This window comes from Diceros bicornis, chromosome 31 (genome assembly GCF_020826845.1).
Source record: "Diceros bicornis minor isolate mBicDic1 chromosome 31, mDicBic1.mat.cur, whole genome shotgun sequence".
NCBI lineage: Eukaryota > Metazoa > Chordata > Mammalia > Perissodactyla > Rhinocerotidae > Diceros > Diceros bicornis.
Window position 1 is genome coordinate 616,733 of NC_080770.1, and position 22,137 is coordinate 638,869.

Consider the following 22,137-nt stretch of genomic DNA (forward strand, 5'->3'; position numbering starts at 1 on the left):
GGGCGCTCCTGCCGTCAGTGGCCGTACAGGGGTGAGGCTGCTGTGCCCCAGCCAGGGCTTTTCCTCAACTCCAGCGCTGGGGGCAGAGGCAGGGGCAGGGCCATGCCCACCAGGCCAGCTGCAGACTGCCCCCCACCCCGCCCGCTCACCCAGGCTGGTGGGGTGTCTAGGTGGAGGCACTGGCCTCTTTCTAGTCTGCCGCTCTGGCCCAGGAGGGAGGGGGGAGCGATGGGTGAGAGGGGCCAGCCTGCCACTGTGAGCAGGGGTGAGGCTGGCGCTCCAGAGACAGGAAGATCAGACACGGCTTTGCGTCTAAAACCCGTCCTGCAGAATTGGGGCTGCTCTGGGGGCGCAGAGTGAGGAGCATGCTCAGCCCACGGCAGAGCCCCCACTCCCCACCCAGAGCCGGAAGGATCCTCAGCTGGTCTCCAAACCCTGAGCAGCCTCATACAAAGCCCTCCCCCTCCTCTCTCCTGCCAAACGGCCATCTGTTGCCATGGCAACGGGATCAGAAAGGCAGGCAGTACTGAGAGCTCCCCTACCCCTCTTCCCTGCTCCTTCAGCTGGGCCCGGCTCAGAGCAGGCGCTGGCTGCAGCCCCCCTGGCCTTGGAGCCCCCCTGCCTCCAGCCAGCGGGCCTGGCCTCAGCCCTGGGAACACCTGCCTTCTGCACAAAAGACCAGGCATGCTCCAGAGCCCCCTCCTCTGGACCCCGGTGCCAACCCTGCCCCGGGCAGGATGTGTCTTGCACTGGGGAACAGCTGATGGCCTGTCTGGTCCCTGACCCACCTCCTCTGCTGTGTCCCCACAAGGAGAACCTAGCTTGCTGCCAGCCCACCCCAAGGAGCGTGCCCAGGGGGCCAGCTGCCCACTTGGACCCACCCTGAGGCAGGCGCAGGCCCCAGGGAGAGGGTCAGAGGGTCAGAGTCCTGGTGACTGAACGGGCGGTGCCCAGCAGGTGAGCAGGCCGCAGAGACACAGCAGGTAGCTCGGCCTGCAACGCTGCCCCAGATAAACTCGAGACGGATGGACCGAGGAGACCGTGGAGAATAGGAGCAACCACTCCGCTCCTTGTGGGGCTGGCTGTGGGCTCCCGGAGGTCACGGGCCTGGCGGTGACAGGAATGCACACAGCAGCAGCCAGGCCACTGGGCGCCCCATCTAAGCCCATCACCGTAACACCATGCAGTTCTCACTCCTCCGTGAGGCAGACACCGTGCATGCACCTCTGACCACTAGGGCCCAGGCTCAGAGAGGTACAGTGACTTGCCTGAAGGCGCCCAGCATGAGCGGCAGACCCAGGTGACCGTGCACAGCCGCGACGGTGATGGCTTTTCTTGTTTGTTTTTTGAGTCCTGGTTTGTCCCTAAAACTTGCTCCTCTGGCCGTCTCTGTCGAAGCTGCTTCTTGACAGCTCCGCGAAGTGTGACCCATACTGTTTAGAAGTGCCGCTGTAGGCCTCTCCCCAGGCACGCACCCCTGACACCGCCAGCAGGATCAGGACAGCCGTCACCTCCTCCACCCCACATGTCCTCTCGCCCCTTTGCCACCCTCCACCCTCCGCGGCCGCCGGGGCTGGTCACTGTCTCTGGTCTGCCTTCTCTGGAATTTCACAGGAGTGGAACCACCTGGGGCGTGAGGGTGTCAGGCAGCGTGCGGGCAGCCCGGGAGTGACTCAGGGCATCCGAACTTCCCAGAGAATGGAAGGCGGGGCAGGTGGGGAAAGCGGCCCTGACCAGCTCCTGGAGAAAGAAACCTGCCACTGCCCACTGTTCTCCAAAGAGCCAGATGAGACGGCAATTCTCAAAAGACACAGGGATGCCAGCCACAGCTAGATAGCAGTCTCACATCCAGCTCCAGCAGGGGGCAGGGCCGGAGCAGGACGGGGCCGGGAACGGGCCTGGAGAGCGTCAGGACCGTGCCCAGCCTGGCCACAGCCCTGCAGGCTCAGGCACCTGGGGGCAGGGAGCAAGGGGGCACCAGCCCTCCCACGCTGTCCTGCTCTTCCTGCCCTGTGGCCCCCACATCCGAGGACCACGTCCCCTGTGGGAACAGCAGGACAGCCATCTAGAGTCCCCTCCAGCCTGGGGCTGTGGGGCAGGGCCCCCACAACACTGTGTCCAACTGAGTTCCTTCCAAGGGCTGCTGCCCTGGGACCCGTCCAGCAGGTTGAGTCTGGCACACTGGACTCCGTCCCCTCACAGAGCAGGGACCAGCCCAGGCTGCAGACCGAGCGGGGTCCTGGCGGCAGGGGATCCACTCTCCTCCAGGGCTGTGGAGTGCGGGCCACACAGCGCTGTGTGGACAGAACCGGGGATGCCCGGGCAGCACACGTGGGCTCCACAGTGAGTGAGGGCGGAGGGAGGCTGGGGGCCGCCCCAGATCCCTCCACCCCCCTGGCTGTTGGGACAGGGCAGGGAGGCTGTGGCCAGAGGGCCGGAGCCAGCAGGGCGCTGGCGGGAGCAGGGATCAGGGAGTGACGAGGGGATTCCCCCTCTCCTCGGCAGTCAGGGGTGCCCAGCCTCAGCAGCAGGGTGGTTGCTATGGTGACCGCAGAGGCAGCCAGTCACCAAGGGTGTGTGATATGATGCAACAGGGCACCCCTCAACCCCTACCCCTACCATACCCCACTTCCTCCCCCCCCAGCATGGACCCCACCAGGACAAGGAGCCCCCAAACAGCCCGCCCACCCTGAAGCCAGGCAGGAGAGTGGACACTCCACCCTCGGCTGCAGTTCCCTGGCCAATTTCCAGATCCTGGACATGGCCATTCCCACCTCCAGGCCCGGGATCCCCCAGATACAGCAGTGCGCACCTGGGCCTCCCTCAGCCATGGGAAGCCCGCCCACCCATCCAGCATCCCCAAGGGGTGTCCACCTACTGTGTCAGCGCCATGTCCTAAGGGCAGGAGCCCCAGACACGTGGACACCAGACTCCAGGGCCACAGGAGCCCCTCTGCTGGGGCAGGGGCAGGGGGGAGAGAGCGCCAGCGCTTGGGGGCCCACCTCCTCCAGCCTGTGGGGCCCACGCTCCTCTGGCCGCAGCCCTGTGGGCGGGATGCCCAAGGGGACCGCAGCCTGGTCTGGGAGCACGAGTGCTGTGGAGCCGTCAGTTCTGGGGATGCATGGGGTGAAGAGACAGCCAACAGCCAGCCCGGCCCCTCCGGTGCCCTTTCTGCCCTCCCTGCCCAGAACCTCCGCCCTCTCCATGCTGGGAAACCCTTCCCGGGATTGAGCCTCTCGGGGGCGGGCGGGTGAGGGGGCCCACGTCTCCAGCTCCAACACTGGTAGATGACCACATGCGATTTTTATTAACTGGCTTTTCTATCCACTCCTGTGCCCGATGAAACGTTTTGAGTGAATCCAGTAACTACTCAGTAATTCAATCTGGCAAATTGCTTTTTTAAGCTGGTGCCCTAGTTTCAGAAGCCTCAGGACTGGGGGCTGATGCTGGGGTTGCCTGCCGAGCACCCGCCAGCGGGGACAGGGAGGAGGGTGGCAGGCCTGAGGGGCGCCACGAGGAGGAGGGGTCGGGAGGCTTGTGGGAGCAGGTGGAGAGGGTGCGAGCGCAGGGGCCACTGTGACGAAGGGCAGGGTCCGCCACACGAGGAGCCCCCACGTGCGAGGGGGCTGGACTCCAGGGGGATGCCCCGTGTGACTGGAGGAGGCACCGCTGGCTGCAGCGCCCTGGCCAGCAGCCGTCCAGCCCTGAGGGACGTGCGGGGTTGCGGGGCAGGGTGGGCAATGGAGGGACAAAGCAGTGGTGACCAGCAAGAGCGATTCAGTCAGTGACCAAGCGCCTGGCGGGAGGAGGAGGGCTCACCAGGAGAGGCGGTCAGGCTGTGGCCCAAGCCCCAGCGGGGCCCCAGCAGCAGCGCAGACCCTCGCCCGCCTGCCCAGCAGAGCCGCAGCCTTGCTCCTTCCTGCCTCACCCCGCCAGGCCCCAGGGACGGCGATGGGGTTGCCATGGTGACGAGGTCGGGACGCTACCCCAGCTGCCCCGGGAAGCCCAAGGGAGTCCCCGCCTGTCATCACGCACAGACAGACACACCAACACAGACACCTGCCGCCTCTCTGGGGGGCAGGCGCAGCCCCTTCCACACACAGCTGCTGGGCGTGGGGCCTCAGGCACGGAGCCAGACCCAGAGTCCTCGCAAGCTAAGCCAGGTGTGGAAATACTTCCCAGAAGCCTCCGGGCCTCCCCACAGTCCCCACGAGGGGAGCAGGAGCTGCAGGTGACCAGATGCCAGAGGCCAACGTCCCCAACCCTGCCTGCTTCCCAGCTCCACCAGCACCTGGCTGTGCCTCCAGCCCCTGACAGGACACAGCGAAGCCACACGCAGCCGAGGCTCCCATGTCTGCCGGCCAGCCTGTGGTCAAGCAGAGGGAGGCACCGCCACCCGCCTGTGGCCACCAGGCACCCGAGCAGCCCCTTTGCCTGGCACACCTGGGAGGCTGCCCAGGTTGGCTTTGGAGGCCACGTGGGCTCCCCGGCCCAGAGGGCAGCGGGAGAAGAAACAGGAGGGCGGAGGGACCACCGCGGAGTGGCAGGCCCTCTCTGGTCTGCGGACGGGACCTCCTGCCCACCACGTGGGGTTTCTGCGAGGACAGCACAAGAAACTGTGACTGTCGCTGCGGGGAGCAGGGGCCACCGGCCACTCTGCACTCTGTTACATCTGGATTTAGCACATGAAAACACACACGGTCCACATTTTAAAAACTATCTGCTGACTCGATTTCCCCAACCACTAGGAGGGTCTCATGTGCCACCTCCCCAAAGCTCACGGGGCAGGGGGCTGGGGCCAGAGTCACGCCCTCCTCCTGGATTCCCCTCCTCCGCCCCCCAGAGACCAGCCCGCTGGCTCCCCTGCTCAGGGGTCCTGGATAGGGCGGGGTGCCCGCATGCGGGCCGTTCCCTGACTGGCCCCAGCTGGCCCTGGAGCCCAGGTCCAGGGTGGACGAGGCCCGGGCTACTCCCAAGCCCGTCTGCCAGGGGTAACCTCCCTGGGGCAAACCTAGGCTCTGCTTGGGCCCTCAGCGGATCTGCTCCCCAGACGCACACCCTGCCTGCGACACCGGCAGGAAGCAGGAGGAGAGCCTGGCTGGGGTCAGGAGCCAGGAGAGCCGCGCCTCCCGGAAGGGCGCCTGGGACATAATCTCCAGTGTGGGTAATAATAGAACCTGCTTAGCGGGCAGCGGGCAGCCTGCTCGGAAGGACAAAGGGAGAGAGGAGAAAGGCAGAGACCCACCCGCCCACGCCATCACCCCATCCTCCCGTCCTGCATCAGCGTTGCCCCCGAACTCCTTGACTGTTTCCAGGAGGCCCGCCGGCCCGCTCGGAACTGTCCACAGTTACGGAGCCAGGGCAGGACGTCGCCTCTGCCACCTCTTCCCTTCTCGGGGCTGGTACTCGGACTTGCAGCCGGAGGGGCCGGGCTGAGGGCCCTGCCACCCGGCTGGCGAGAATGGGCACGAGGCCCCAGAACGAGAGAGGCTCCTCCCCCGATGTGCCATGCCTGCCAACACACAACCTCGGGCCTGCTGCTCCCTGCCCCACAGGTCTGCTCGAGTCCCTGGGGCTGCTGCCCTGACCTCCTGACCCCGTGGGCCTCTGCCCCCAGCACCCTGAGCCAGGCAGTGGAACCTGTCCCAGGCGCCTCCTCCCCACCTCCAGCACCCACTGCAGGCCGGCGCTCAGCACACGCACACATTTCCTTTCTACCTGGAAACCTGCAGGTCAGTCTCTGCGCTGGCCTGCTGGGCACAGGCCTGGTTTATGAAGTCCCGTACCCAAATGCCACCGGGTGGCCACCTGTCCTGAAGCCACACACACCAGACAACCCAATATCGTCCTGCCAGCCCACCAGGGCTCCTGGGCAAGAAGAGGAGGAGAGGCACCCTGCTCCCCAAACACCGCCGACACCTGCCCTGCCCCTGCCCCGAGCTGCCGGCCCTGCCCTGCACGCCCACGCTGTGTCAGGGGCTGCTGGTCCCGCCAGGGTAGAGGCCACATGGTGTCCAAGAGAGCAGGTGCCCCGGTGGGGATGGGTGCTGGCCTGCACCCCAGGTACAGCAGGACTCGCCCAAGTGGAGAATTCCCAAGGCCCAGTGAGAAAGCACACAGACCCTGAGACAGCACCCGGGGAACGCGCCCATGGCCACCAGCCACTCTCGGGGGGCCTGGCTCCCCCAGTGGACCCTCACAGAGCCCAGTGAGGGGCCAGCCACACAGCGCTGAGGATGTCCCTAGGCAGAGAGGTCCACTGCTGCACTTTGCAGCCCTGCTGAGGGACACGCGGGCTCTCCCCCGAGGCTCGGTGACGGGCTCCTGCAGTGGGCGTGGGGCGGGCAGCTGGAGCCCCGGACCGAGCCTGGACCAGCAGGGACTCCTCCCCCGGCTCTGGCTGCCCACTGGGTCTCCGCCCAGGTAAGGACTGTCCCCGACACAGAGGCCAGCCAGCTTCCCAGAGGTGCCCTGGGTGTCCGCCGGCCAGGAAACGGCACCTCCCTCAGCAGCATGGAGGGGACTACCAGCCAGGCCTCAGGCTGCGGAGGACCCTGTGTGACTGTCACTTGGGACTGTCACCCAGAGGCCACCCAACAGGGGTGACTTGGGATGCTGCAGCCCTGGTGGAAGGAGCAGAGAGTGAGACACTGAGGTCAAGGACTCAGGCCCCAGGTCCCCACCAGGCCCTGAGCATCTCCAGAGGCCCAGAGCACTGGCCGACTCAGGCCTGCTCCCCCAGGCCCTCACCCAGACATGGCCTTCAGTCTGACTCCCCTGCTGCCCATCTGCCCCAGCTCTGCTGGGGGCATCACCAGCGTTACCCTGGCAGAGAAGTGGTCCTCATGGTGACCCATGGACAAGGGACAGTGTAGCCTGTGGTAGGGAGTGGCCACCTCTCTGGGTCTCTGGGTGTGGGGACAACCACTGACCCCAAGTGACCCAACTGGGCTCCACATCCCCCTCCTGCAGACACCAGGGCAGCACGGACGCCAGAGGAGGGTGTGTATGTGGAGGGGGCAGCACAACAGAGGGCCCCCGATGTCAGAGGTGCCATGGCTGGCTGACCCCAAATGTAAGCTGTGGAACGTGGGTCTGGGCGCCCCACAGGTGGAGGGACCCGGGGGGGGAGGGCATGGACGTGGGCCTGTCCTCGCCTCCGTGGGGTGGCACCAAGGACAGCAGCCGAGCTCTCTGGGGACACCGAGGACGCGGCATACCCCCACGGGGCCAGCAGCAAAGCTAGAAGTGAATCTGACTGGACTGCCCCGCAGACCCCCGCCAAGCCCCCGACGCGACCGTCCTGCCACCCAGGCCGATGCAGCCCACGTCCGTCGCCCCGCAGCATCTGTTAGAGGGTGCCCCATCTGTGACACTTTATGATTAGTTATAAATCCCTTGGGATTTGGGGTTTAGAGTCAGCAAACCTCCAATCTAGAGATAAACCAGCATCTAACCCTCGCTCTCCACCAGCCCAGCAGCCCCCCAGCAACAGGACACACTCCCTCCTCTACCCTGAGGCCTCGTTCCTTCCAAACGGTCCAGTCACTGCCCCCTCGGCCTCCCCCAGTTAGCCTAGGATGGTGGTTTTGGGTGGGAGGGTTTGGTGGGCATGGGGGCTGGGAGCCTGGCTTTCCGAGTCCAGGCCCAATTCCCTCCAACACCCAGGCCCAAGGAGGGTGCTGTAGGTGCAGACTCCGAGGCTCCAGAGGACCCTCCCTGTGTGTATGAGGGGCTCCACGGTGGGGACAGAAGGGTAGCACCCAGCACCGTCACTCCCATCACATCTCTGTCCCCTGAGGTGTGGGCTCAGGCAAGCAGACCTCTAACTCAGAGGGGATGGCCCAGAGTCCAGCCCACTGCTGGACTCCCCCCTCGGCCCCCCCAAGGCCATCCACTGATGTCCCAGCATTCTGCAGGAACTCCTACTTTTCATCTACCTGGGGCCACAGGTCCCCCAAAACAAGGGGACCCAGGAGTGAGGCAGGAGACACACTGGCTGGTGTGGACCAGACCCTTTACAGTGTGCCTGCCCCTCCCCAGGGAGCCCTCACAATGCAGGGCACCCACAGCCTCCAGAGCACGGGGCCAGGTTGCCAAGGCCTCCCAGGCTGCTCTGTGCCCCCAATGGTACCCACACCTGGGGGGCACCCTCACCAGGGGGGTACCCACACCCAGGGGTGAGCACCCACACCTGGAGGGCACCCACACCCGGGGGGCACCCACACCCAGGGGGCACCCACACCCAGGGCAGTGGGCATGCCTGAGGGAGCCCGGGCAGGAGGGTTTCCTGCAGCAGCTCCTGTCACCTCAGAGACACTAGTCAAGCGTCAGAACGATGCCAGGGGCTGCCCTGGGAAGTCTCCTCAGATCACCCCCAGAGCCAGAGAAGGCTCCCTGGTACCAGCAGCCTTGGAGGGCGGGAGGCACTCACGCTCGCAGCTCTGTGGGGCCCTGGCCCTCCCTTCACCCCCAGTGAGGCAGTGGCAGCCCCAGGACAACTGGCCACCAGCTCCTTCTGCCAAGGGGGACTGGGGGCCGGGGTCTCTCCTGGGAGCCCACCAGCCAGGGCTGGGGACTCAAGCCGCCACGGAGTTTGCTGCACCAGGCAGCCTCCACCTCCCGCCCCTCGCTGGCACAGAACCCAAGTCCCATAGCCGGGAGACTGGTGCAGGGACTTGCCAAAGACCCCTAGACCTTCCCACGGGCCCGCCCAGCCACACCAGAGGCTGGAGAGTAACTGCTAACGCGGGGAGCGGGGAGCGGCAGCTGCAGACTTCAGCACGGCCACGCTGGACAGCTCCCTGCCCACAGGCCGCTGGCCTTCCCAGGGAAAGGGCCCAGCCCCAGCTGGAGGACCAACTCAGGCCCCTCGGTCCCCCACCTCAGGAACAGGGCACAGGGCGGGTCTCTCCTAGTCCTGATGGCCTCTGGGTCAGGGTGTGGCCAGCAAGCTGCCCTAGCCTCACCCCCAAATGCGCCCCCCAGGAGGGTGCCACAGAGATGGGGGCACCACCAGAGGGCTTGGAGACTCAGGGAGGGGTGGCCTCAGGCTGCAGGGGGGCCGCAGGCTGCTGGCGTGGACCAGCGAGGGTCTCTCCTGGGTGGACAGTGCAGGGGTCTCACGCTGCCTGGCCCCCATTCCAGCTCCTGATGGTCCCCTGTGAGCGCGACATGCGGGGAAGCTTCCAGACTGGGCAGACCCACTGCCCCAGGCAGGGCCAGGTCTGTATTTTGCTGTGCCCCGTCCTGTACCAGCACCAACCAATGAGGATCCATGGACTGAAGAACCGTGCCCACACCACCATCACACTGAGGTTGCGGGTCGGAATGAGGCATGGGACAGGTCACAATCACACGCGGTTCTCTCTCCAAGTGGGGTCCCGCGAACGTCAGCCTCACTGGAGACTCAGAATGCAGATCCCCAAGCCCACCGGACCTGCCACGGCCGACGCCCAGGCCCCGGGGTGACATGGAGGGTGAGGGCCCCGGGAACAGCCCCCAGCGGGGACAGGCCCAGAACCCAGGTGAATGATGTCTGGAGTTTGCCTCCAGATCCTGAGGGAGTGAAGTGAAATGGGCTGTCTGGCTGAGGCTGGGGTGGGCTCATGGGGCCCAGGGCGCTTTTCTCTCCACTTAGTGTCTGAGGATGCCCGTAGAAGATGAAAGCCAGAAGCCGTTCCCACAATGGCCCCAAGTGCAGTCCCAGGAGCCAACACGGCCACCTCTGGTGGGCCTCGGGACAAAGAAAGCCGCTGGCCAGACGGCAGCAGGCTGGGTGGGAGAGGCCAGCCCACGGGGACCTGGGCAGAGCAGGGCCACATCCAGGGCACTGTGGCACCGTGTGCAGAGGGAAGGGACAGGACGAGCCCCTCCCCAGCCCAGAGCTTGCAGGGTGGGGCAGCCACCAGTCTGGGACCCACCAGGGGCTCCAGGACTGTGCCCCCCAGAACCCCTTGGCCCAGCACAGCTGGCTCGGCCTGGCTTCACAATCCCCATCTGCTCTCCCCGCTCGCCGCCCCCAAACAAGAGCCCCACGAAATCCCCTGCCGAGGGGGTAAGCACACACGACAGCCATCTGTCCTCCCTCCTCCCCACGGCTCCTCCCCAGAGCAGGCTGGGCGCAGGCCCAGCCCACTCTCAGGCACCTTGGCCCGCACACAGCCCGAGGGTGACCCTGGCCACAGCAGCCACGCCAGGCCCCTTGCTCAGCCCCAACAAGCACTGCCCCTCGTGGGCTCACCCATCACACCAGAGCCAAAACAGGGAAACTGAGGCATGGAGACACGTGACTATCTGACAGCACTCTGGGCTCTTTACCAAACACCCCGTGGGGGCCCTGCCTCAGGGGGCTCTGCACACAGGCTGACCCCAGAGGCCCTGGCCAGTCACAAATGCTCTGCACCCTCTTGCTGACTCCTGAGAGGTGGTCAGAGCAGGCCTGGACGGGGCGGCCTGCTCAGCTCCCTCCTGACTGCGTGGGGCTGACTGAGGGTATGCTGATCCCCTCACACACACCCAGCCACGCGCACCGCAGAGCAGGGGGCTGGACAGCCCCGGGCCCCTCACCACAGGCGTCAGGGCCACGCTCGCACCCTGGGGCTCCCCGCACCCCTGGGCACACCTGCCAAGCGCCAGCCCCTTCCCTTTCAGGAAGGAAACCTGCCCAACGTGGCTGCCCAGGCCACAGCCCAGGCCCTCAGCCGGACGGGCGGAGGGGGTCAGGGAGAGGGACCAGCGGAGCCTGCGGCTCCCAACCAGGGAGGGGGCTTCACTGGCCTCTGCAGACCTGGGACTGTCCTGCCCACCTGTGCCCCGGCCTCCAGCTTGGGGCAAGTGTCACCACCCAAGGAAGCTGAACCCCATGTCTCAGACGGGACGAGTGCCACAAGTACCCGGCCGCCCCCTGCCCAGTGGCCACCTACAGCCAGCGCCTTTCCTGTTTCAGCTCGGGCCCATGTGAGAGGTCTCCTGCCCAGGGAACCAGCCAGCCAGGTAAGCCCCCAACCAGGCCAGCCCAGGCAGCATCCCCAGCATCACCCTTACTCTGGCCTTGTGACCTGTGGTCCAGGTCAAAGCAGGTCACGGGGACGGACCTGTCAGATTCCCAGGCATAAGGCCCACCAGGCCCTGCCTCCCCAGCCTCCTCCCATCCTGGTCCTTGGCCCAAGCCAGTGGCTGTCCAGCAACTCTGGAGTCCCCCGGGGCACGCTGGCCAAGCCACCCCTCACTGATGCCACATTCCTGGCCGGGCAGCCTCCCACTGCCACCGCAAACTGCCCACGGCACTTAAATGGAGCAGCAGCCTGACATGTCCGCAGCCCCCAGCTACGGCACTGAGGCCACACAGGCAGCCGGCCAGGCTGCCCTCCCACCTCTTCCCTGGGGCCAGGAAGGCCAGCCCTGCCCTCCAGGACCCCCCGGGCACAGCCTGATCCCAGACTGGGCGGCAATGTCGTGGGTGCCCTGGGGCACTTCCATCACCACAGAGGCTATGAGCCCTGCTCCCAGGGGCCCTCCCCACCCCAGCCCAGAACCACAAGGCCCCGGAATCTTCAGTTCACCCTCGGCCAGGCCCGCGAGCAGGGGCAGCCAGCCCCAGGCCTCTGCACAGACGAGGATGCAGCAGCTGCCTGGAGAGGCCTCTGTCCTCACAGGCTGGCCCTCCCGCCAGCGTGGGTGTCCCCAGGACGCCATGCAGCGGTCTACACGCATTGACCTTCAAGACCTTTGCTATCCACCCAGAGGCGCTGCCTCCTGGGCCCAGAGGGAGGAACGCGGGACACGCAGGAAGAAAAGGACTGTTCCCTTGAGCTGCACCTGAGGAGCACCGTCCTGCAGGGGGCTGTCCTGCAGAGCGCTGTCCTGCGGGGCTCCCAGCTGCCCGCCTCCAGAACACTGGCCCCTCAGAGACTGCAGAACAAGGCCCGGGCTGCCTCTCAGGGCCCCACACAATCCCTGCTTTGTCCCTGCGGCCTCTGCCCCGGCCGTGCCTCCATCTGTCCAGAGTCCAAGGCAGCTGGCCTGGGGCAGCCCTGCTTGGCCGGCCAGCACCCCTGGGGCAAGGCCTCAGATGGACCTGGTGGCAGCTCGGCCATCCCTGGCCAGGACCCGGGGCTTTGCACCAGGCTCATGGAAGCCCTCCCTGGGCCTGCCACCCAGTACTATGTGGCCTGGACAGATCAGCCAGCCCCCAGATGACTGCGGGGCTGACCAGGCCTGGCACTGGGGCGGGCTCCATCAGAGTAGCCATCAGGAGACGTGAGCTCCCCACGTCCGAGAGTGCTTCCTGCAGAATCCTCGCCCCAAGGAGCGAGGCGTCCCTCTCCTCCCCTGAGACCCCAGATGGGCCTGACAGCCTGACAGATGCCGGACTGCTGTCCTCTCCGGACCCCATGCAGACCTGCCCCCAGATTGTTCCCAGCCGTCAGAGCCTCACAGAAGCTGGGGGAAACTCTGCCCTACAGATAGGGGCCTGAGGCTCAAATCCCTCAGCTACTCAGCACCAGAGCCCCGGTGGGCTGTCCCTGGGCTGAGGCTCCAGGACCAGTGGCATAGAACCACCCCATTAGGGGTGATGGCTATGGGCCCTGGCAGTGCAGCCGGACAGGCAACCCTGCGTGGGGAGTACACGGGGCCATAGGCGGGCAGCCGGGCCCCTCTCCCGCCACAAGGGCTGGAGATGCATGTGGCATCCCTTTAGGTCCCCAGGGAGTGCAAGTGTCCTCTCTTCCAAGGAGCCCCAGACTGCGGGACATGTCCACCACAGGCGGACGTCGGCTGGGAGGGCCCCCGGAGTCTGGGAGCTCCGGGCACAGCCCCACAGCAGTGGGTGTGGGTGGCCCATGGACACAGTGCTTGGCCACTCCTCTCTGGGCGCGGCCACCCAGCTGCGGGGCGGACTCCTCCCCAATCCCCAAAGAAGCTAGTTCTGTGTCCGGTGGCCTCGAAGGCACAGGTGCTCTCCAAACCAGAGCACCAGGTGACCTGGAAGGGCCCTAACTGCTCCTGGAGAGCGCCAGCCGTGTACCCTCCAACAGCGTCCACAGACGCGGGCAGCACGGCAGACTCGGGCCGTCCTCAGCGTCCGGCCTCGGCCGCGGGAGGACCTGCCTGCTCCAGGCACACAGACCCTGCCAAGCACAGTGCCGGGCTCATGCTCAGGCAGAGGATGTGGACGGCGCTGCCGTCTGACCCACACCTGCCTCCGACGTCCTTCCCTCCTTCTCGTCCCCCTCTCCCATCCACCCCTCTCCCTCCCTCTTCCCCTCCTCTCACGTTTTCAGGCCCAGGGGTCGCCCCACAGACAAACACCGGGGGCGAAAACCAGGAGAAGAAATCACCAGAGAAAGGTGCAGAGAGGTGGGAAGGGGCACGCGCGCCCGGGCCCACGTCCAGGAGCAGGCCCCGGCCAGTGCCGGCTAGCTGCTGGTAGGGCAGCAGGGGACCCTGCTGTCCTGCGGCACCGCCCTCCCCCGCTCCTGCAGTCCTGAGATGGCTGGCTGGGGAGAGGTGGGAGGCGGGGGGCGCACAGGGAGGCAGCCCCGGAGGCACAGTCCACATGCAACCCCACGCGCACGGGCAAGCCCATCAGCCTCCAGCGGGGACTGGCACGCGCCTGGCCACCCTCAGGCAGGCCAGGGATGGGGTGGGACCTGAGGCCCCTCAGACCCCGTGGCCCCTCTGCTCCTCTGCCCCAAGCACAGTCCAGGGTGGCTGGGTGTCCAGCTTTCACCCCCAGAGCTGTGTGAGGTTCTGCTGGAAACAGTCCCCTCAGAGCCTGGGGGCCGTGGCCAGTGTGGGCCAAGCTTCTTGTGGAAAGTGAGACCCCGTCTGGCTCTGCCTCTGCCTCTGCCTCTGCCCATGCAGCCGGGAGCGCCCCATCCCCAAATGGTTCTGGAGACCACTCTGTGCCCTGGACATGGGGGGCAGAGGCCAAACCACAGATGACTTGCTGTTCCTGCATGAGGCTGGGAAACCTGGCGGTGGCGGGCCACCGGGCCTCAATGCTTCCTGCAGAAAACCCACAGTGTAGACAGAGCCAGAGCCAGAGCCACGGCCGGGCAGCACCCGGTTCTGCAAAGAGCACTTCTCCCCTCATGCTTCAGCCCAACTGAGCCCTCTGTCGGGCCTCCCCTCCCAGGACAGACGGCTCCCACGGGCCCTGAGAGTCTTCCACCGGGCCTGCCCTTCTGGGGGCAGATGGATCCCACAGGCCCTCAGAGCCTGTCGCTGCCGCCAGTGGTGAGGCAGGCAGGACCTGCAAGAACTCAGAGGTGCTCAGAGCCTTGGCAGGTCACGGTGGGCAGGGGACTCTGGGACCGGGGTCCAAGGGCTCTGCCCACCCTCTGGACCTGCCCATCCCTACCTGTGAGAAACTTCCTGACCTTCAGGGCGTGACCCCATCAACTGGGAACCTCTATGCAGAGCTGCCTGGCATCGCCAGGGGCAGCCAAGTGGGGCCACTCTCAGCCTGGGCAGGGAGGTTTCCTGAGGGGGGTCTGTGCAGGAGGGCTGGAGTGGCATCTGTGGGGTGGGGGGCCAAGCGACACCTCACAGGCCTTTCCAACCACTCGGCGGGGGTCGGGGAGACAGGAGCTCTGCCTACAGCTGACTGAGAATAGGATCCTGGAACTTTTGAACCAAGCCCCCCGTGCAGGGAGCGGACTGTGGGCTCTCCTTCCGTCCCCACGAGCTGCCACCCTTGACCATACCTGTGAGTTCTGAGCCTGTTTCCTGGCCTGTAAAATGGGTTAGACAGACGCAGGCGGCCTGCTGCACAGAGTGGGAAGGCTCTGGACTCACAGCAAGGGGCAACGCGACCGTCAGACAGGCAGGCAGCACACGGCAGCCACCCTGCTCTGTCCACCTTTGCCACTGCACCCCGGCCCAGCCCCTCTGCCCACGCAGGCAGGCTCACTCCTCCTCCCCTCCTCGGGTACCGCCAGCGGCTCCTCCGCCAGCCCCCGCCCCACCCCCAGGGCCACCACGCTGCAGCCACTGCTGGCCCACAAGCTCCCTTCTTCCACTCAATCTTCTAAAACCCGCTTCGTCCCCCAGGTCCCTCCCCTCCCACCTCTGCCGCTGGCTCTGCCTCCCTATCCTGCTCTGACCTGGGCATGGGTCACCCCAGCGTCTGCCAGACTCTCCGTCCCGCTCACCTGTCTCGCCCTCTCTCACCTGTCTTCCCCCATCACCTATCTCTCTCTCCTCTCACCCATCTCTCCCTCTCTCACCTGTCTCTCCTCCCAGCTCACCTGTCTCACCCTCTCTCACCTGTCCCATCTTCACCAGCTCCTCCTACTCCAGGCCTCCTCTCCACACTGCCTGCCACCAGCACCCCACATTAATTCTCCTAAAGGTCCCTTGAGAGCATGGAGGGGACATCCCAGCTCCCTCGGCCTAGCAGCTCAGGTTCTTCCCCCGGCCCACCCCCCAGCCTGCGAGCCAAGCAAGGTGGGCTGCAGGGTGGCCCCCTCACTCCTATCTTCTCTCTTTAGCTTGACTGACCCCTCACCTGAAAGCCTTGCCCCCCGACCTCCCCTCATCTCCCACCCACCGGAGATGGGTTTCCCAGGGTAGACTCCACATCCTACTGTGGACCCCGGCTCCGAGAACAGCTCACAGAGGCTGTGGTCCTCCTCCTCCCCGCTGGAGGTCCTCCTGGCCTACGGGAGCTGAGCCCCACCCAGGCTTGCTGTGTTCTGGTCTGGGCAGGGCCGTGCCCTGCTGTTTCCTAATGGGGCTGGAGGGATGAAGGCCACACGGCCTATGCAACATCCCTCCTGGACCTGCCCAGGCCCTGCCTGGACCCTCTGGGGGTGACCCCACCCCCACTGAAGAAGGCTTTCCCGGATTGGGGGAGGCCAGGCAGAGCCTGGGCAGTGGACTCCACCCTGCACGGTGACACCTGCCCCCCAGCAGACCCCGAAGGCCCCATCCCTCGACCAGAAACCATGCACGGCTGGGGCGGAGGCCTCCCTGGGGCTGCCTGCAGAGGTGACACTGGGCCATCGAGGACAGCTGCACAGAGGAGACGCCCGGGAAGAAGGGAGATGACCGTGCGACCACAGCCATGCTGGCCCCGATGAGGAGGTCCAACACCAACGTGAGAGGCAAAATCCGCTCGCCGAGCCTGACAAAGCCACACAAGCAAAACAGTACCACCGGCCACTGAAAAGATGCAGTAGAAAGTGTAACCCGGACGCTGCCAGCCAACAGAGAGGTGGCCAGCCGGCTCTGCCCACACCTGCACTCCACACCTGGTGGCACCCCCCACTCCGCATCCGATTCCCCAAAGCAGCGTTTCGGGGCAGAGCAGTGGGCCCACCTTCCACAGGCCCTGGCTTGGGCCAGATTGGCCAGGATGCCTGAGTCAGATGGGCTAAGGGCCCACCTGCAGCCACCCAGCTCACAGCCATCCAGACGTCTCCCTCTCAACTGCAGTTCCCACTTCACAGGACGCGGGCAGGTCACAAGCGAAGAAGGACAGAGGTGAACTGTCGCCCAAGAGACAAGGACAGCTAGGCTGGAGTTAAGGTGCCAACTGTGTGGCCCCACCACGCCCCGGGCTCACCAGCAGGATCGGACTATCCAGAGAGGGAGGTGCACACGGAAGTTCAGCTGCACATTCTCCCACTGAGGTCTCCTGGCAGAAAGCCTGGCCCCCAGATAAGGTCAGACGTTTTATCTCTGGAGCAAAAGGACAGGCCTGGGAAATTGCAACTGTCTTGGCACTTGGTGCCGAAGACTTGCCAGCAAACAGAGTGGCCAGGCCCGGCGCACCCAGAGGCCCCATGTCCACCAAACTCCAGACTACCCTTCCACAGAAGGGACTGAGAGACAGGCACCAACAGGACAGTCTCCTCTCCAGCCTTCCTGGGAAGCAGGTGCTCTGACCATGGTAACCTTCAGAATCTCGCGTGGCAGCTTGAAGCACTCAGTGAGGCCAGAAGGAACACAGGAGGACAGAGCCTCAGGGAGGGGGCCCCAACTAGACCAAGAACCAGTTCCACTCAAAGGGGAGGGGGGCTGGAGGAGAGCGGCTGCTGGTCTGTGTGCACTCGGAGCTGCTGTCTAAACATCACGTGGCAGTGAGCTGTTGACACACACACGGCACATCCTTTTTATTCATTACTGTTAATTACAGTGGAAACCTCCTGTAATTAACTATACGACAGTATAACTCCATGAACGGGACGGAGACCAGCCCCTACCCACGGAGGCCGGCGCACAGCGCGGCAGGCAGATAATTCATTGCTGTCATCACTTATACACTGACGTTTCCTTATAATAACATTTTATTGGGATGATAATTAGATTATTTCACTGCCTCCCGCATTCTGCTGCCCCAAGCCCCTCCCCCTCCAGGGATTCACCAACTACAGTTGTTCCTCTGAGGACACATGCGTATTTTGAACTCAGTTGAACACCAGCTGTCTGCCGTCTCCTCCTCAAACCTAGGGCCATGCCACCCCCACTCCCAACAGCACCGCCCTACTGCCAGGGGCCCCTCGGTGCCTCAGCAGTTGGCACCGGGCTGTCTGCCCAGGGTGAGAGGGGGCAGCCCCCCACCACAGACACCTTCGTGTGCTCTGCCTTAGTAACATCACAGCCACTGCCCTCCCCGGAGAGCCCGGGGCCTGGCCCACTTTCCTCCCAAACACCACCTCCAGCTCCGCCTCCGGGCCACCCTGGAGGGGTTTGGGGAGGGCTGCAGCATCCCTGGCCAGAGCGGCTCCCTCCTGAGCCTCCACCCTGCACCAGCCGGGTGTGCCCAGCCCTGCCGCACCCTCCTTCTCCCTTCCTCGGCTCCCCTGCCTGCCCCAGGTCTAAGGAACTTCCCAGAGAGTCAGGGAGAAGCAGTCAGTGCCAATCGGACCTCTGGGCTGCCAGGAGAGGCCCATCCTGGGAGAAGAAAGAAAATGGCTGAGCCCAGCCTCCCACAAAGCCACTCTGTGAACGCCTGGCCGGCCAGATGAGGGGACTGGCCACTGGGCTGGGACCTAACCTGATCACCGGAAAGACAGCCAGGATCAGCCGGGAAGCCCCCTCCTCCTCCCGTAGGCCGGTCTGGGATCCACGGCCTGGGAGCCGCCGCGGCCCGGGATCCGCGGTCGGGCCCAGCACCAGCCTCCCTCTCCCTCCCCCGGGGGAGCGCAATGTCGCAGACGTGCCGAGCAGAGGCCGGGAGGAGAGAAAGGCGCTGTCCAGCCCTCTGAGTGGCCCGGCCGCTCTCCCACTCCCACGGCGGAGGGAGGTCCCGGCCTGGGCAGGGTGGCCTGGGGGGCCCGCAGACCGGCACGGCGGCCTCCCTGCTCGCCAGCCGCCCGGAGCTGGGGGTCGCGGCGGGGGCGCGCGGCCCAGGACGCAGCTGCTCGGGCAGCACGCCTATTAGCGAGGCCGCGGCAGACGGCAGATGGGCGCCGCTCAGCCCCCTCCTCCGCGGCACAATGGGCTGGGCGCTCGGGCGCACAATGCACCTGCACCGGGGCCGAGGGGCGCTGGCCGGGCCGGGCAGTGCGCCCCCGTCCGCGCCCGTGTCCTTGGGCCGCGCCCGGCGACCGCCGCCGCGCGGCCTGGGGGCTCCGCGACGGGACCCGGCCCCGGCCGCCCATTGTTCGCGCCGCCGGCCGGAGCCGCTGCCGGGCCCGCAGCCCCCTCTGGGGCAGCGCCCCCCTGCCTGCCCGGCGCCGTCGGCACGGCCTCCCGGCGGCGCGTGCGCCCCGGCCCTGCCCTGCGCCCCGGCCTCGCGGCTCCCCCGGCTCCCCGCGCCCCGGCCCCCCCGGTGTCCCCGTGTCCCCGCGCCCGGACGCGCACCTGTCTGCCCCTTGCCCAGCGTCTTCTCCAGCCGGTAGGGCCCCACATACTGAGCGTGCTGCGCCCCGCCGTCCTTCCCCGTCGATGTCATCGCTCCGGGCCGCGCCGGCAGGGTGGGCGCCCCGGCGGGCGGCGGCGGCAGGGAGGGGCCGCGCGTCCGCGTCCGTCCGTCCGTCCGTCCGCCGCTGGGCCGGGTCGGCGGCTCCGGGCTCCGCGCCCCCCGCGCCTCCCCCGCGCCGCCGCCCCCCGCGCCCGCTCCGCTCGTGCGGCCCGGCCCGCGGCGCTGCCTCCGCCTCTGGAGACGACCGGCGGGCGGGGGACCAGGCTTCCGCCGCCGCCGCCGAGGCCCGCGCCCCGCGCCCCCCGCGCACGCCGCCCGTCCGCCCGCGGCCGCGCAGCCGAGCCGAGCCGAGCCGAGCCGAGCCGAGCTGCTGAGCTGAGCCGAGCCGAGCCGAGCTGCTGAGCTGAGCCGAGCCGAGCCGAGCCGAGCCGAGCCGAGCCGAGCCCGAACGAGCGTAGCCGAGACGAGCCGAGTCGAGTCGAGTCGGAACGAGCGCAACCGACTGCAGCGGCGGCAGCGAGTGGCTCCCGCGCCAGCCAATCAGCGGCACCGACCAATCAGCGGCGTCCGCGCCCGCCGCCCCGCCCTAGAGGTGAGCGCTGGGGGCGGTGGCGGGGGGGGGAGCCGGACTCGGGAAGGCGAGGCCGGGCGGGGTCGGGGCGTGGTCGGGCTAGGCTGGATGGTGTCGCGGTGGGGTCGAGGCGGGGTCGCAGGGCGTCGGGGCGGGGTCGGGGCGAGGTCGAGGCGAGGCCGGGAGAGACCGGGTGGGTTCGGGCGAGGTCAGATGGGGTCTGGGCGGGGGCGCGCCGTGGTCTGGCAAGGTCAGATGGGGTTTGGGCGGGGTCGGGGCGAGGCCGGGAGGGGCCGGGGCGGGGTCGGGCGGGCAGCGGGGCTGCGGTATCGGGGGTGGACAGTCTGCGGCCCCGGCCCCGCCTCGCCCGCCCCGCCGGCCTTGACCCCTGCGGTCGGAAGGAGTGTCCGCTTCCCCGGGCGGCAGCGCTGCGGGCGCGTGGCTGGGCCGTGACCTTGCGGCCCTGGGCCGTGCGGGGCGCTGGCCTCCTCCGCCCTGTGTCCGGGTGTGTCCACAGCGGGGTCAGGGCGGTCATGGCGTTCCCCCGGAGGCCCACCCCGGTGAGTGGGCGGCTCCACGCGGGCGTCTGCCGAGGGGCAGAGGCCGAGAGCTCCTCCGGCTGGGGCTGCGAGGCGGGGACCGGACCCCGCGACGAGCCCCTGCGCCCCTGCACGCGGCCAGTCTGCCGAGCTCCCGGAGCCAGGTCTCACCTGCGGGTTCTGCGCTGCGGCTCCGGCTGCACGGCCCTCGCTCCCGTCAGGATGACCCCCGCCCTGCTGCCCTGGGGCGGGCCGTGCGCACTCAGGAAACGCCCCGGGAGGGCCTGACCGCATTTCCTTCTCCCCTTTCTCCGCTCAGGAAGGAGACAGCCCTCGAAACAACTGTCTGCCCCCCTCGCCCTTGCATGTCCCTCCTGCCCCTTGCTTGCCACTCACTTCGTTAAAGGCTGTGGATAACGGGTCTTTATGTGCAGGGTCCTCAAAAGCTGCTCGAGGCCCGTTAGGCCCTATCCGTGTGGGGCCCAGCATGAAACGGACCACTGCAGACAGAGGCTCAGCTCCAGGCTGGAGCGGGGGAGTAGATGGATTTAAGGAGCTTTTGGGACCTTGGACTAGAGAAATTTTCCAGCAGTGGGGTCTGGCTGGAGGCAGACCGGGAGTCTGCAGTGGAGGGTGCACAAAAGAGGGTGAGGGCCATCGCCAGGCTGAGGACCGGTGGCTGGCCCAGGTGCGTCGAGGAGGGGCACTTGCCGGGGACATGGCCTCCACCCTCACTCTGCTGGAAGGGTGCCCACCCCGTCACTGGGCCTCCCCAGCCTACAGGACTTGTCATCTCTCTTGTGCCCTTGGCAGTACTCAGCCCTCTTGACCGTTCTTATCTGGATGTTGCTGGGCTAAAACTCTTGGCTCTCGAGACTCCCACTGCCCCACTCCCACCCCACCCCTGGGCTCCTGGGGTCTTTTCTTCCCTCTCTGGCCACTTCTCAGACTTCTCCATGTCAGTGCAGCCCGTACCCATTGACATTTCTCAGGGGTCCGTGGGGGACCCCTCTACCTGCCTCTCCATGTCCTCCAGGTGACTGTGTCCACTCACTCTCACCCGTTCCGGAATCACCATTGCCAGCCTCGCCCTGGCTCCAGGGCCAGGGGGCCAGCTCCCTCCTGCACGTCTCCTTGTCTCTGTTGCACAAATTCTCAAACTCAACACATTCACGACAGAGTGCCTCATCTCCCCATCATAATGCTGGTACCAAATCCAGACAAGCCCACGGCCAGAAACAGAAGCTGAAGTCCAGTATCCCTCATGAGCCCAGACACAGAAATCCTTAACAGAATGTTAGCATATCGATGCCAGCATTGTATAAAAAGAAGGATGCATATGACCAAGCAGGGCTTATTCCAGGAGTGTAAAGTGAGTTTACCATTTCAGGATCGATTGATGAAATTCACCGTGTTACCAATCTGAAACAGAAAAGCCACACGATCATTTCAACAGAAGCAAAGAAAAAAAAACATTTGACAAAATTCAACACCCATTCATGATTAAAAAATAACACCTTGGTAAACTAGGACTGAAAGGCGCTCCTTCAACCTAATAAAGGGAATCTACAAGCCCCATGGTGACATCACACTTGGTGGTGAAAGACTGAGTGGGAATGAGGCAGAAATGCCCACCATCACCACTTTATTTCGATTCTGTGCTAGAAACTCTAGCCAATGTAATAAGGCAAGGAAAAAAAGTAAAACTTATACTTTATACTTTTATATGATTGGGAAGGAAAAATTAAAATGATCTTGATTCTCAGATGACATTATTGTCTGTAGAAAATCCTAAGCTACCAAACCCTACCAAAGCTAACAAGTGAGCCTAGCAAAGTCACAAGACACAAAGCCCAAGTATGGAAATCCTGCTGCCGTGTCCCAACAGTACACAATCAGGAATGGAAATTATAAAAACAAATGCCATTTACAAATAGAATCAAAAACTGTGAGAGACAGAGGTAAATTTAACAAAATATGAGTGAAACCTGTGCACAGAAAACTATAAGATACCCCTGAGAGACTGAAAAAGTCCTAAGTGGAGAGTTGTACCATGTTCATGGGCTCTGAGACTCAGTATTGTTAGGATATCAGTTCTTCCCAGATTGATCCATAGATTCAACACGATGTCAAGCAAAACCACAGCC

General features: G+C 65.5%; 1 protein-coding gene across 3 annotated transcripts in view; it reads right to left on the reverse strand.

The window, feature by feature from the left end:
* Window positions 1–18,968, reverse strand: part of BRSK2 (BR serine/threonine kinase 2) — a 70,020-nt gene extending 51,052 nt beyond the window's left edge. For all 3 annotated transcript variants that reach the window (XM_058526062.1, XM_058526061.1, XM_058526060.1), the window contains exon 1: window positions 18,820–18,968. In XM_058526062.1, coding sequence (XP_058382045.1) covers window positions 18,820–18,910 — 91 coding nt within the window. In that variant the 5' untranslated portion in view covers window positions 18,911–18,968. The remainder of the gene's footprint in view (window positions 1–18,819) is intronic.
* Between the last annotated feature and the right edge of the window lie 3,169 nt (window positions 18,969–22,137).